Source organism: Hemitrygon akajei, chromosome 8 (assembly GCF_048418815.1).
Source record: "Hemitrygon akajei chromosome 8, sHemAka1.3, whole genome shotgun sequence".
In the NCBI taxonomy this organism is placed as follows: Eukaryota; Metazoa; Chordata; class Chondrichthyes; order Myliobatiformes; family Dasyatidae; genus Hemitrygon; species Hemitrygon akajei.
Genome location: NC_133131.1, coordinates 158255012 through 158271585, shown reverse-complemented (window position 1 = coordinate 158271585; position 16574 = coordinate 158255012). Strand labels below are relative to the sequence as shown.

Genomic DNA, 16574 nt, shown 5'->3' with positions numbered 1-16574 from the left:
TTTGTTGAATTACAAGATGCAAAGGGGCATACTAATTTCTGAGGTGATGTATAATTCTATACTTGCAATTCTACAGAGGTTCCTCTGGCTTTCACAACATTACACATATTGCCATTGTTACATCTGATTGGCGACCCCTTCCTCCAATCATTTTGAATTAGAGGGGCATCCAATCTAGAGGAACCTTTTGCTGTTCCACATTGGTGTCCAAATTTATAACATGTTCCTGTAAATGTCCTTATTGTCTTTTAGTCAACATCCATATTAAAATATTAGAAGCTAATAACAACAAATTCATTTTTTTGACCATTTGTGAAAACAAGTACCATAGAACATTACAGCACAGATACAGGCCCTTCAGCCCTTCTTGGCTATGCCGAACCATTTTTCTGCCTAGTCCCACTGACCTGCACCTGGGCCATATCCTGTCCAAGTTTTTCTTAAATGTCAAAAGTGAGCCCACATTCACCACTTCATCTGGCAGCTCATTCCACACTCCTACCACTCTCTGCGTGAAGAAGCCCCCCCTAATGTTCCCTGTAAACTTTTCCCCCTTCACCCTTAACCCATATCCTCTTTTTTTTCTCCCCTGGCCTCAGTGGAAAAAGTCTGCTTGCATTCACTCTATCTATACCCATCATAATTTTATACACCTCTATCAAATCATCCCTCATTCTCCTACACTCCAGGGAGTAGTCAAAACCTATTCAACCTTTCTCTGTAACTCAGTTTCTCAAGTCCTGGCAACATCCTTGTAAACCTTCTCTTCACTCTTTCAACCTTATTAATTATCAACCTGTAATTAGGTGACCAAAACTGCACACAATACTCCAAATTCGGTCTCACCAATGTCTTATACAACCTCACCATTACATTCCAACTCTTATACTCAATACTTTGATGTATAAAGGCAAATGTACCAAAAACTCTCTTTGCAACCCTATCTACTTGTGAAGCCACTTTTAGGGAATTATGTACCTGTACTCCCAGATCCCTCTGCTCTACTGCACTCCTCAGTGTCCTACCGTTTACCTTGTATGTTCTACCTTGATTTGACCTTCCGAAGTGCAATACCTCACACTTGTCCGCATTAAACTCCATCTGCCATTTTTCAGCCCATTCGTCCAACTGGTCCAAATCCGTCTGCAAGCTTTGAAAATCTTCCTCACTGTCCACTACACCTCCAATCTTTGTATCATCATCAAATTTGCTGATCCAATTTGCCACATTATCATCCAGATCACTGATATAGTTAACAAATAACAATGGACCCAGCACTGATCCCTGTGGCACACCACTAGTCACAGACCTTCACTCAGAGTAGCAATCCTCTACTACCACTCTCTGGCTTCTTCCATTGAGCCAATGTCTAATCCAATTTACTACCCCTCCATGTATACCTAGGGACTGAATCTTCCTAACTAACCTCCCATGCGGGACCTTGTCGAAGTACCTGTACTGAACTTGCTTAAAAAGGAGAAAAGATTCTGCAGGTGCTGGAAATCTTGGGCAATATATGCAAAATGTTGGAGGTACTCAGCAGGTCAGGCAAGATTATTCCCGGGGTAGTAGTGGAAACAGGCAGTTTGGTGGAGTTTAAGAGGCTTTTAAAGTGAATATGAAGGGAATGGAGGGATATAGATGATAGACAGGAGGATAGTTACTATTAACCAGTATCAAGACTGGTGCAACTGCATGGGCCATTAGGCCCTTCCAGTGCTGGACTATCCTAGGTATAATGTTCCTAGTTCTATACTGGCACTTAGATAAAAAATCAACTGAAGATTTTGGGAGTGGTAGTCCGGTCGTGGATGGTGTAATCCATCACCAGCTTCCAATGTTCTTCTGTTACTTCCTGCATTAATGCCCTTCTCTTTAGTCTAATCTCTATTATTATCACACATCATTGCAAATTTGATCCCTTGCCCAAATATTCAGTACAAAATCCTTTCTATATTCCTTTTTACACATTCATTGGAATAACTGTCCTGGAATGTCTTAGCTATATACAATGCTCAAGCATACAGCTCCCACTTTCCCAAAATTTGACTTCAAATCTACAATGGTGTCGACTCTTAAGTGGCATAGAAAGTCAGCTTATGGAAAATGAACATTTCCATTCTCAACGCTGTCAAAAATAATTGCAGCATATCTCAGCCACGTAGCATCGTATAATCAGCATTCACAGGAAAAACACAAATTATACACAAGTTTTACAAGACAGAACACAATTTGAACTAAGATAAAAATGTATTTTAGTGCGAGGTGATCCTAGTGTTGCTAAACTGTTGTGATTAGGGTTTTGCTGGTTAACTCAAGAACCAAACAGTAGCTGTTCTTGAACCTGGTGGTTTCTGTACCTCCTGCCCAATGGTAGCTACGAAACGATGGCATGGTCCTACGGTGGGGATCTTTGTCTTCTTGAGGCAGTGCTTCCTGTAGATAGTAGCAATGGTGGGCAGATGTCAACAACCCCACAAAAAAGTTATTTCTTTGTATATATTATAGAGACCCTTCCAGCCCAACAAATCCCCACTATCCAATTACATCCATGAGACCAATTAATCGACTAATATCTATGTCTTGGGAATGTGGGAGGAAATAAGTGCACTCAGACAAAAGCCATGCAGTCGCAGGGAAAATATACAAACTCCCTACAGACCGCAATGGGAATTGAACCCAGGTCGCTGACACTGTGATAGCATTATGCTAACTGCTTTGCTACTGTACTGCCCAACAATCATTATAATACAAATACAACTCTACATTGCAAAGTTTATTAAAAACCAAACTTCTGACATACAACAGACAGAATAAATGCTCTTCAATGCCTGAAGCTAATTGCATTTCTCTGCTTTAATTAGTATAAAAGACTGTATTAAAATTACCTCAAGGTTGTGACCTGGACTCAATGAGATTCTCCTTTTTTAATTCATAGGTGTCAGAGGTTCCATATCGCGTGCTAAGGCTGAAAGAGGAAGAGTTACTGTTAATCCATGGGACTGCAGATGGTACGTGTGTGATCAATCATGTTCCACAAGTTTCTCAAAGATCCCATGCTGAATATTGCAAATCAGATATAGAACACAGAGCATAGGACATAGAACATTAAAGCACAGCTCTTTGGCCCCAGAATGTTATGCAAACATATTCTAAGATCAATCTAACCCATCCCTCCCACATAACCCCCTATTTTTCTATCATCCATGCATCCAAGTATTTTAAAATGTCCCTAATGTATCTGCTTCTACCATCCCCTCCCCAATCACTCACCATTCTCGGTGTAAAATAACTAGCTCTGACATCCCTACCCCCAGTACTTTCCTCCAATCACTATAAAATTGTGCTGCTTCATATTAACAATTTCCACCCTGGAAAAAATTCTCTGGCTGTCCATTCAATCTACATATCATCTTTTATGTATCCCAGAGTGCTTAAGGAAGTAGACCAAGAAATAGTGGATGCATCAGTGATAATTTTTCAAAACTCCTCAGATTCTGGATTAGTTCCTAAGGATTGTAGGGTGGCTAATGTAACCCCACTTTTTAAAAAAGGAGGGAGAGAAACCGGGGAATTATAGACCAGTTAGTCTGACATCAGTGGTGGGGAAAATGCTAGTCAGTTATCAAAGATGTGATAACAGCACATTTGGAAAGAGGTGAAATCATTGGACAAAGCCAGCATGGATTTGTGAAAGGAAAATCATGTCTGACGAATCTCATAGAATTTTTTGAAGATGTAACTAGTAGAGTGGATAGGGGAGAGCCAGTGGATGTGGTATATTTAGATTTTCAAAAAGCTTTTGACAAGGTCCCACACAGGAGATTAGTGTGCAAACCTAACGCACACGGTATTGGGGGTATGGTATTGATGTGGATAGAGAATTGGTTGGCAGACAGGAAGCAAAGAGTGGGAGTAAACGGGACCTTTTCAGAATGGCAGGCAGTGACTAGTGGGGTACCGCAAGGCTCAGTGCTGAGACCCCAGTTGTTTACAATATATATTAATGATTTAGACGAGGGAATTAAATGCAGCATCTCCAAGTTTGCGGAGGACACGAAGCTGGGCGGCGGTGTTAGCTGTGAGGAGGATGCTAAGAGGATGCAGGGTGACTTGGATAGGTTAGGTGAGTGGGCAAATTCATGGCAGATGCAATTTAATGTGGATAAATGTGAGTTTATCCACTTTGGTTGCAAGAACAGGAAAACAGATTATTATCTGAACGGTGGCCAATTAGGAAAAGGGGAAATGCAATGAGACCTGTGTGTCATTGTACACCAGTCATTGAAGGTGGGCATGCAGGTATAGCAGGCGGTGAAAAAGGCAAATGGTATGTTGGCATTCATAGCAAGATGATTTGAGTACAGGAGCAGGGAGGTTCTACTGCAGTTGTACAAGGCCTTGGTGAGACCGCACTTAGAATATCATGTGCAGTTTTGGTCCCCTAATCTGAGGAAATGGTCTTTCTTGCCATAGAGGGAGTACAGAGAAGGTTCACCAGATTGATTCCTGGGATGGCAGGACTTTCATATGAAGAAAGACTGATTCGACTAGGCTTATACTCACTGGAATTTAGAAGATTGAGCGGGGATCTTATTGAAACGTATAAAATTCTAAAGGGATTGGACAGGCTTGATGCAGGAAGATTGTTTCCGATGTTGGGGAAGTCCAGAACGAGGGGTCACAGTTTAAGGATAAAGGGGAAGCCTTTTAGGACCGGGATGAGGAAAAACTTCTTCACACAGAGAGTGGTGAATCTGTGGAATTCTCTGCCACAGGAAACAGTTGAGGCCGGTACATTGGCTATATTTAAGAGGAAGTTAGATATGGCCCTTGTGGCTAAAGGGATTGGGGGTATGAAGAGAAAGCAGGTACAGGGTTCTGAGTTGGATGATCAGCCATGATCATACTGAATGGTGGTGCAGGCTCGAAGGGCTGAATGGCCTACTCCTGCACCTATTTTCTATGTTTCTATATAGTCACCTCTCATGCACCTTTCCAAAGGGAAAAGCCCTAGCTTGCTCATCGTTTCCTCATAAGGCATACTCTCCAATCCAGCAGCATTTTGGTAACACTCCTCTGCACCCTCTTTAAAGCTTCTGTACCCTTCCTATAATGAGCCGCTTAGAACTGAGCAAAGTATTCCAAGTGTGCTCCAACCAGTGTTTAATACATAAACTGCAACATTGCCTCATGGCTTTTGAGCTCAAAACTCAAGAACTATCTTGGGGAAAGAATGAGGTTTCAAGACATGAAATGCATTTGGTGAATGGAGATCAAGCAGAGCATAGACCTGATGTCCACATTCATCTACAGCTTTCCACTGAAGGAGACCATTCAGCCCATCAAGTCTCTGCCTGCTTTCAGAGCAACCTTAATCCTCTATTAAATTACCCTGTGATCCATTCTCCCCCACATTGCTACTGATGCCCTCCAGATTCTCCCACCCACCACTGGGGGTAATTACCATAGTAATCTGTGTGTCTTTGGCAATGTGGATAAAGATAAGGAGATAACAGGTTAACTTTATTTGTCATACGTACATCGAAACCTGGCAAACATACAGTGAAGTGCATCATTTGTGTCGAATCAAATCAGCAAGGATTGTGCTGGGCAGTCCACCAGCGTCTCCATGCTTTCAGCTCCAGCAGAACATGCCTCACACCTTTGTAATGTGGGAGGGAACCAGAGCACCCAGAGGAAACTCACACAGTCATGAAGAGAACGTACAAGCTCCTTACAGTGGCAGCAATCAAACCCTGGAAAGCACTGCACCAACTACTGCACTACAGTGCATCACCAGAGCACCCAGAGAAAACTCACACAGTCATGAAGAGAACGTACAAGCTCCTTACAGTGGCAGCAATCAAACCCTGGAAAGCACTGCACCAACTACTGCACTACAGTGCATCACCAGAGCACCTAGAGGTAACTACACAGTGACAGGGAGAACATACAAACTCCACATAGACAGCACCAGAAGTCAGGATTGAACTGGAGTTGCAGGAGCTGCAACGAAGCACCTCTGCTATATGCGCCATTGGAGGTTCTTTAATAGGGTCAATGTTTCTTCAGAGTTTCTTCCTACTCTACTGGTTCAAGCTGACAGGAAGGTGACAGAAATCTCATTAAATCCCACTTTACAAAAGTGTGTGCAGAAGAGCATCTTTGAATACACAACATATCGAAGCTTGAAGTGGATGGGCAACAGCAGCAGAAGACCACAAACATACACTCAGTGGCCACGAGGAACCTAATAATGAGGTCACTGGGTGTACTTGCGACCTTACAACCCAAAGTTCTGCAAATTAGTTCTGAATAATTATCTTGCTTTTGCTGCTCTATTGATGCTGGAAGATGAAGAAATGACATGATAGCACGGGTAGTAGTCCTTCAGCCGCACAGCTGTGGAGATTCGAGTTCAATCCTGACCTCAGGTGCTGTGCACGTGGAGTCTCTGGGTGATTGTGTCAGGTTTCCATGGGCATTCCTGTTTCCTCCCTTATCTAAGCGATTTAAAGACCATAACAGCACAAGACATAGGACCAGAATTAGGCCATTTGGCTTCACCATTCCATTATAGCTGTTTTTGTTTTATTCCTCTCAACTCCATTTCCCTGCCTTCTCCCTGTAATCTTTGACAGCTTGATTAATCAAGACCTATCAACCTAAATATACGAAATGACTTACCCTGAACGGATGAATTCCACAGATTCACCACCTTCTGGCTAAAGAAAATTTCCTTCCTTTCTGTTCTAAATGGATGTCCCTCTTTTCGGAAACTATGCCCTCTGGTCCTCGACTCCCCCACTATACAAAAGATCCTCCCTGTTGAGATCTGTTGATTTGGACTGTGTAAGCATTTAAGTTGGAATGTGCACTTTCCCCTGTTAGGGGCATGTGCATGAGAGGCAAAAGTGGGGGGGGGGGGGGGGGGAGATTCTGTGTATAAAAATGGAGGCCCTCATGAACTGAACAGAGACTGAAAAAGATAAAGTTGTTTTAATGAAAGAAAGCCTTGTCTTTGTTGTTTGAGCATTAACACTCTCCATATCCGCTCTATCTTGGCCTTTCAATATTCAATTCAATATTTGAGATTCTGTAATTTCTCCCAAGTGTGTAGACAGGTAGCAGAATCAGGAGAGGGTTGATAGGAAAGTGAAAGAATAAAACTGGATTAATATACAGTAAGAACACATGCTCTACTTGGGTTTCCTTAAAACAAGTGCAGATTGATATGTGAATCATCCCTCATGCCTAGAATTTGAGGAGCTAAAGGAAATGGTATAGGATTAGTGTTATAGGATTAGTGTTTACCTCATTCTCAATGGACCAAGATCCTTAATGTCTCCGAGAGTCTCTAGGCTGCATAAGCTGGAGTACAGGATATTAAGAACAGAGAACCTAGAACAATACAGCACAGTACAGACCCTTCAGCCCACAATGTTGTGCCGACCTTTTAATGTACTCTAAGATCAGTCTAACCCTTCGCAGCCCCATAGCTGTCTATTTTCCAAAGAGTCTCTTAAATGTCCCTAATATATCTGCTTCTATCACCACCCCTGGCAGGGCGTTCCACATACCCAACACTTTCTGTGTAAAAGGACCTACCTCTGGCGCCCCACTCCACTTTCCTCCAAACACCTTAAAATTACGTCCCCTGATATTAGCCATTTCCACCCTGGGAAAAAGTCTCTGGCTGTCCGCTGTATGCTTCTAAGCATCTTATACATCTTTTTCAAGTCACCTCTCATCCTCCTTCACTCCAAAGAGAAAAGCCCTAGCTCGCTCAGTGTATCCCCATAAGATGAACGAGTCATTCCTTTGAGTACGGGGCAGAAGATGAACTACTTGTTTAAGATGATATATTTTTTAAATATGTTTGTTTGCGGAGACCGGGACATTTCAGGCCATTACTGCATTCACACAAGTGGTGGTGAGTCACAAGACAGTGAACAATATACGACAGTAACAGTATGGCAACTTCGGTGTGTCAGACAAGCAGATTTTCTAGAGTGTACTCCAATACCCCCAAACAGTTTTATTGCACCTGTTAGTGGGAAAATATACATTTTATTGAGTTTAAAAGGAGCAGGAAACTGAAGCTGTTAAGTTTCAGTTTTTAAAGTTTCAACCTGTGTGTTACAGCTGAAACAGACAAGCTCACCAAGGCTCAGCACATGCTACAAACCTCCCTTCTTCCTGACCACTGAGCTCTGGACCTGTCCCACACACTTAGATCAGCTCATGATCCCTACCTATAACAGAGGATATTTCCTTGACTCTTCCCTCCTTTTGTTCCTGATTAGTCTGTAAACACTTCACTTTATAGATCATTCCTGATACTCGTTTTCTCTTTGAATGCTGTTTACTTTCCACTGTTTGAGCTCTCGTACATTTGAAGTTATCTTTCCCTTTTTACCTGAACGTTTTCTCTTTCTTTTTCAGAAACTGTCCACTTCCAGCATACGGCAGACCTAATAACCCACTTAATCAATGCAAAGGCTAACTATTCTTTGCAGGTATCTTATCTTTGCATGATTTAAGAATCACTGCTTTGTATTTAAAGGCTTGTTTTTAAAGAGACTCCATTCCCCCCTCAGACTGCCATTGGGGTAGAATTTGAACATCGAACAGTCCAGCTCCTGAGCCCACAATGTTGTGCCGACCTTTTCACCTACTCCAAGATGAATCCCACCCTTCACTCTCACATAACTCCCACAGTTTACTTTCATCCATTCCTTTGAACCCCTCTGTTCTCCAGCCTGTGGTTTACTTTGTCAGTAACACAACAGAAGTCACAGAGACTGGAGTTATTCCCCTTGAAGTGGAAAAGGCTTGGGGGGGGGGGGGGGGGGGGGCGGGGAGTCCAGAACTCAAGGGCATAACTTTAAAGTGAGAGGGGAATTATTTAAAAGAGATCTGAGGGGCAACTTTTCAAAGGAATGTGGTGAGTATATTGAACAAGCTGCCAGAGAAGATAGTCCAGGTGGGTAGAATTATGAAAGTTAAAAGACATTTCAACATTCAGATTCAGTTTAGTTTATTGTCGTATATATGAGGGAGCAATGAAATTTCTTGCTTATGTGAAGCTCACAAAATAAAGAGTGAACTGGGAAATAATAATTACAACAGTAAATACAGAAATGAGCATAAAAACAACAGATTGATGAAAAGAATGGTAGGTTTATCTGAAGTAGCAAAAAAAGAAAGGCAGAAGTGAAAATAATGGGAGAGCTAGACTTAAGGTTTTGTGAATATAGTAGCACCACCGGGATAGAGATATGAAAGAGGTGACCAGTTTGCTACGTGTTTGTGGTGAACTACATATACCTGTCTGGACACGCCCCCCCCACCCCCCGCTGACTGCTCCTGTGGCTCCTCCCATGGACCCCGGTATAAAGGCGATTGGGGACTCCAGGATGTAGTGTGGTGGTCAATTGCTGCTTGTTCTTTCTTCCAGCCAATAAAAGCCGATATCTCGCCTCACGTCTCAGAGAGCATCAGTGTTACAAGGAGAGGGAAGATTTAGTGGGATATGGGCCTTGCACAGACAATCAGGAACACAAGAATTCAGATGCTAGAAACCAGGGCAACACAGAGTGCTGAAAAAATTCAGCAGGTCAGTCAACAACTGTGCAGAAGAATAAACAGTGCACAGATAAATGGGATTAACTCAGGCAAGTTGGTCGGTACAAACAAGTCAGGCCAAAGGGACTGTTTCCTTTGCTGTATAGCACTGTGATTCTTGTAGGATCTGGTAGCAGCATTTAGAACCACAAAGATTTACATGGACTAAATGGTGAGAAAGGTTTTTCCAGAGCTGCTGGGCTCAGACTGAATGATTTACCAATGAAGACAATCTACAAGTGGAATGCATGATCAGGAACTGGAGTCAAAATTAACTTCCAGATTTGAGTTGGGCTTGCGTCAGGATCAGTAGAGATCTGAGGGGAGGAGTGGGACTCTTGTTGCTGCAGTTTGATACTGTCAGTCTGCCAAATGAGCACCTCTGCTGCTCTCCCATTCAATAACTCAGTGATCCCCTAGTCATAAAAGGGTGAAGTTTTTTTTCTGCTGTTCCACAATCTTTTCAGTAGGACTCTCTTCCATCCTCCACATAGCTGAGTTCAAGCCATAACGTTCCTTAGATAGACCTTCGTAACTTGAGTTTACACTAATTTTCTTTACACCTACTTCGGCCTTGAGTCTTGAAGCTCCCTTGATAAATTTTTGCTCCTTGATTGATTTAGCCAAGTTAGCTCAGCCAGACCAAAACATCCACTGGCGGCATGTTGTTTTTGAATGTTCTTTTGGGATACTTTTAACTGTGTCAAATTAGTGAACTTCCAATTTTCCAAGAGTAAACGTCACCAACAGCCTGTCCTGGTCCAACAAGTAAGCTCACCAGCACCATAAATTCCTCAGGAATTCAACATGTCCACATTGGCCATCACCAATTTTTATCAATACACCGTAGTAAGCATCCTATCTGTTCACATCACAGCTCGATAAAGGCATCTACTTTGTCCAGAACCTCAAAAAACTCAGGAGTTGTGCACACAGCTCTGCCCCCTCCCCCATGTCTATAGCCCTTGTTGCCAACGTAACCAAAAACATCATCGACCCCAGGCATTCTGTTTTCTACCCTGTCCCAGCTGGCAGAAGATACAAAAGCATGAAAGCACATACCACCAGGCCCAAGGACAATTTCTACACTACAGTTTTAAAACTATTTAACAGGCACCTGGGATGAAAAGATGAGGTTTTGACCTCACAGTCTACCTCACCATGGGATTATACCTTATTGCCTACCTGCAAACAAGATGCTGGAGGAACTCAACAGGTCAGGCAGCATCTATGGAGAGGAATTAAGAGTTGAAGTTTCAGGCTGGGATCCTTCATCGGGATCCGGAATTATTCTTCTCCATAGATGCTGCCTGACCCGCTGTGTTAATTTGAATTTCCAGCATCTGCAGAATCTCTTGCAGTGCACTTTCTCTGTAACTGTAACACTTTATTCTGCATTCTGTTATTGTTCTTACCTTGTGCTACCTCAGTGTACTGGTGTGTTGAAATATGACCACAAGATATAGGAGCAGAATTAGGCCATTAGGCCCATCAAGTCTGCTCCACCATTTCATCATGACTGATCCATTTCCCTCTCAACTCTAATCTCCTTCCTTCTCCCCATGACTATTCATGCCCTGACAAGTCAAGACCCTATCCCTTGCGTTAAATATAACCAATGACTTGGCCTCCACTATTGGATGGTCTCTCAAAAAAAAACTTTTCATATACTATGGTTCAGTGATTCAACTGAACATCAGAGAACATATACTGTTTACAACCTGAAATTCTTACTCTTCAGACATCCACAGAACAGAAAAAACCCCAAAGAATGAACGAGAGAAACATCAGAACCCCAAAGCCCCACTCCCTCCCATGCAGAAGCAGCAGTAAAAATATTAACCCTCCCCCCCACCCTTGCTCCAGCGAAGCACAGTGAATGTGACAATAATAAACCAATTCCATTTACAAACATACTGATATTATGTTCTTTGTGTATAGTTGGAGCAGGCAATGATATAACCCATCTCGGCTTACCATCTCTTCATCCACAATTCTTGTTTACACTGTTGCAGATATACCCAGATGAGGGCCACTTCATGGAGAAAGCCTCAGTCAAACAGCATCTGCACAAGTCCATTGTCCGGTTCTTCGGAAAATGCTTCAGTGTCCCTGACAAGACCCCGTTAAAAACAGAAATGGAGGAGGAAGAGGATGATTAAACTTTTTGAGCTGGGTGCCAAGCACAAGACATCTCTTTTATAGATACAACTGATTTTCATTTTCCAATACAGTGTTATGTTAGCATGTTACAGAGACTGAGAGCAGCTTCAACGATGTCACAGCTTCGTCATTGGAAGAGCCTCCAGCATGAGAACAAAGTCGGAGTGTTGAGTGTTCCAGTGTCACGGACATCCCCCTTCCCTACCAACCAAAACAAAATACAGGTCGTGTCAGTTTCTGTCATTTCCTCATGTGATGGGACGCAAGTGGATGGATGGCTGAGTGGAGAATCGGCAAGTACCAGGTCAGATAGGGGCAAGAGTTGCCCCCCCCCCCCCCAGTCAGTGAATGATCTGTCAGATCCACCTAGAGGTCAGCCACAATGGCAGCAACACCCGATACGTCAGCAGACAGTCCTGTTATTCATGGTATGAGGCGGGAAGCAAACTGTGATAGCGGTTTTATAGCACAACACGTTTTGACCTGTAGGGGAACCTCCATCCTTTGTATTTCAGGAGTTCACCTTCCCGCATTCAGCCCATGGTATCCTCAGGAGTCTAAACTGAAGGCTGATGCATCACCCGGCTGATTGTGCCAGCCGGTCCTCTTCTTTTGTACACTGCCTCGGTCCCTATCTTCAAGGAATTGGCCAGACCTTGGGCATTTGCAGTCATCCGTCCATTCAAGAGTCAGGCCATCCCTATACTGGCAGGTAATAAAGGTTCTCCTTCTCATGCCAAACCTCTGAACCACCTGGGTCTGTATTGCCTGAATGATCTAAACTGCCCATCCCTCCTTCCTTGAGAATAGCTGTTCTCTTCATTTTCATCACAGCTCCAGTTTATCCTGTCTTATCAGTAACGGTGAAGCCCAGCTGCAACTCACAGTGTTTGCCGCTACTTACCTCCACTGCACTGCTGCTACATGCACTCAGCAGCCACTTTATTTCATGCACCTGGGAACCCGGTGTGGTCTTCTGCTGCCGTAGCCCATCCAATCCAAGGTTCGATATATCGCGCGTTCAGAGATGCTCTTCTGCACACCACTGTTGAAACGCGTAGTTAGTTGAGTTACTGTCATTTTCCCGTCAGTTTGAAACAATCTGGCCATGCTCTTCTAACCTCGCTCATTTACAACGCATTTTCGCCCACCAAAGTGCCACTCAGTGGATTTTTTTGTTTGTTTGTTTCTCGCGTCATTCTCTGTAACCAAAATTCTGCTCAGCGTGAAAATCCCAAGAGGTCAGCAGTTTTGGAGATACTCTAAGCACCCCATCTGGCACCAACAATCATTCACACAGTCACTTAGATCCCATTTCCTCCCCATTATGATGTTTGGTCTGAACAACATCAGAACCTCTTGACCATGTCTGCATGCTTTTATGCATTGAGTTGCTGCCATATGATTGGCTGATTAGATATTTATATTGACCAGCAGGTGCACAGGCATACCTAATAAAGTGGACAGAGTGTATGGCAGTGATAATAAACCCGATTCTGATACACCTTATTTGTTCATGATAACATGACAGGTTTCCTGATGTACTCGTGTTTCAGTTTTCTGAAGTTCATCTGTGTATGGAAAGGTGTGTTTTATTTCTTTGCGCTATAGCTTCAGGGTTGCTTCCTCCTCCTTCATACCGTTTCACCAACCTGAGTGCCATTCCCAGGCGGCATCTATTTAATCCTCTGAGCACCGTCTATAAATCGCATTGCAGCTATTTGCATGCTCTCTTCATTTCACAGCTCTCTTGAAGCTAAACTAACAGAACAGAGAGGAAAATTGCTCCCAGCTTCCACAGGTAATTTGCGGCAGCAAAATACAGAATGGCATTAAATGTTTAAAAACCTGGCAAGATGGACTACATGAGCCAAGTTTATAAGCGATTTTAAAGAGAATATACTCAGTGCTACATTATTAGGTACAGGAGCGATGTAATAAAGTAGCCACTCAGTCTATGTTCTTCATCATCTGCTGCTGTAGCCCATCCACGTTAAGGTTCAATGTGCAAACACGAGGAAATCTGCAGATGCTGGAAATTCAAACAACACACACAAAATGCTGGTGGAACACAGCAGGGCAGGCAGCATCTATAAGGAGAAGCGCTGTTGACGTTTCGGGCCGAGATCCTTCGTCCTGACCACCCCATCTAGCACCAACAACCATTCCACGGTCAAAGTCACCAAGGTCACATTTCTTCCCCATGCAGGTCTGAGCAACAGGTGAACCTCTTGATCATATCTGCACGTTTTTATGCATTGAGATGCTGCAACATGATTGTCTGATTCAATGTTTGCATTAACGAGCAGAGGTACCTAATAAAGTGGCCACTGTGTTTATAGAAAACAGACAAAACTTCCTCACGTTTCACAACTATGCTTCAATAATTCTGTAATACACTGTGACTTTTAGAAGAATCGTACACCACACAAGTTCATCTTATGCTCCAACTCGTCCATGCCAACCGTGATGCCAATTTTTGTGAACCCCATTAGGCCCCTACTCCTTTTCTGTCCAAATATCTATCCAAAACACCTTTTAAATGCTGTAACTATCTCCCTTCTCAGACTTCTCTTTCTAAATACTCATGTCAAAAACTTACCCCTCAGTCCTCTTTCAAATCTCTCCTGTCATCTTAATTCTGTGCACTCTGGTTCTTGACTTCTCTGCCCTTGGAAAATGACCTGATCTATGCCTCTCATGATTTTATACATACCTACAAGGTCACCCCTCGGCCTTCTTCATTTCGGTGAAAATGAACCCAGCCTATTTGTTTATTGAGATATAGTGCAGAGAAGGCCCTTCCAGCCTGTCGAGCTGCACTGCCCTAACAATCTCCCATTTCAACCCCAGTCTAATCACAGGACAATTTACAATGACCAAGTAACCTACCAAATGGTAGGTCTCTGGACTGTGGAGCGCCCAGAGGAAACGCACGCAGTCACGTGGAAAATGTCCAAGCTCCTTTCAGGCAGTGGCTGGAATTGAACCTGGGTCGACAGTGCTGTAAAGTATTGTGCTAACCACTATACCACCATGCTGCCTCATAAATACAACCCTTCAGGCAACGTCCTGGTGAATCTCTTACAGGCAATTTCTACTGCACCACTTCCTTCCTGTGGGGAGGTGACCACTGTTACTCATAATACTTTTTAAGAGGTTTTAAGCAATTGCAACATGATATCACAACTCTCATAGACCATGAAACATTGGAGCAGAATTAAGTCATTCAAATCATTGAGTCTGCTTGGGCATTCCATCATGGCTGATTTATTCTCCCTCTTAAACTCATTCTCCTGCCTTCTCCCCAGATTCTTTGATGCCCATACTAATCAAGAACGTATGAACCTCCACTTTAGTATACCCAGTGACCGTCTCCACAGCCACCTGTAGCAATAAACGTCACAGATTCACCACCCTTTGGCTATTAAAAAATCCTCCTTATCGCTGTGCAAAAGGGACGCCCTTCTATTCTTCTATTGTATTCAATGCCTCTGCCTATGAAGGCCGCATAGCAGTTGTCTTTTTCACTACCCTATCTACCAGTTCAGTCACTTCCAGTAAGCTATAGTTTTGCACCCCAAGGTATGCCCACGCAAGGTCTGAGGTTGTTCTCAAGTTTTTTCCATAGATGCTCTAAAAATAAACAGATTGAGAAAAGGGGCTGCAAAATCTTGCCCTTTTGTTTAGTGCTCAGAGGATTAACAATGCAAACATTTCCTTTAATATTACCTCCTTGGACGTTACAAGTATTTTGCCCGTTGGTGTAGCAAATGCATAATTTTGCATCTTTGCACAGCTAACAAGGAGCTGAAATCTTGACCTTTAACTCAAAACTCTCTCAGTTGAGAAGATTATAAAGATATTGTTGTAATTTTACTTTGATCAGCAGGCACCTGGCTACTTCTTAAACCAGTCTCGGCCTCAACAACCTGCTGTTTTTCCTTAGCGCTCCCTGTGTACAGAAATCCCTCTCAGTTGCTGACGGTGGCCTAACCCTCCCCCAGTAACCCCTAACTACCAGCACTCTCATAAGCGGCATTCGAGATCAACCACACCGACTGTTTCTTCAGTGTGGTGAACACAGGTGTGTGGGATCTGAGAGGAAGATGGAGCCAGACCGTCAAAGTACTAACAAACATCCATCACTGTTCTGCTGTTACCATCAAAACTGCTAACATCGCCATTGGACGATCAGCCCTGTGCTATAACTTTATAGTTCAGTCGCATTGACATGTTATACAGTAAATCCTTGCTAAGTATCAATAACTATACTATAGATGCATTTATACCAGTGCTTTCAACATTTCATTTTAACCAATGCTCTGTATGTTAAACTGTCTCGCTGTACTCAGTGAGTTGAAGATATCATTTCCTACCAAACTTACTAAATAAACAATACTAATTTCTGAGATCCCTCAATTTGTCGAACTGGCTTGTATTTATTTTTGGCAAGGAATGTTTCATGGAGCGTCAACTTGTGGAACTGTTTTCGATTTATTTCTGGCAAGGGATGGAATTTTTCTCATTGAATTTAACCAAGTACAAGGCATTATTATTTTTGGTCAAGGAAATTATGCTGGACTTCAGGAAGGTGCAGATGAACCCCCCCCCCCCCCCCCGCAAATGCATGGCTCCTTTGTAGAGAGAGGTAAGTGCACTAACTTCCTGTGATTTAACATCACAGATGACCTTATCACCACCCTGAACAAAAAGACACAGCAGCACCTCCACTTCCTAGGGAGAATGTGGCTCCCCCCACCTTATCTGTATTTTATAGG

At 43.0% G+C, this 16574-nt stretch overlaps 1 protein-coding gene across 5 annotated transcripts in view; it reads left to right on the top strand.

Annotated features, from left to right (window-relative positions):
* dpp6a (dipeptidyl-peptidase 6a) overlaps nucleotides 1–16215 on the top strand; it is a 1522610-nt gene extending 1506395 nt beyond the window's left edge. For all 5 annotated transcript variants that reach the window (XM_073054906.1, XM_073054908.1, XM_073054905.1 and 2 more), the window contains exons 24-26: nucleotides 2939–3011; nucleotides 8449–8522; nucleotides 11646–16215. In XM_073054906.1, the coding sequence (XP_072911007.1) occupies nucleotides 2939–3011; nucleotides 8449–8522; nucleotides 11646–11792 (294 nt within the window). In that variant the 3' untranslated portion in view covers nucleotides 11793–16215. The remainder of the gene's footprint in view (nucleotides 1–2938; nucleotides 3012–8448; nucleotides 8523–11645) is intronic.
* The last annotated feature ends 359 nt before the right edge of the window (nucleotides 16216–16574 follow it).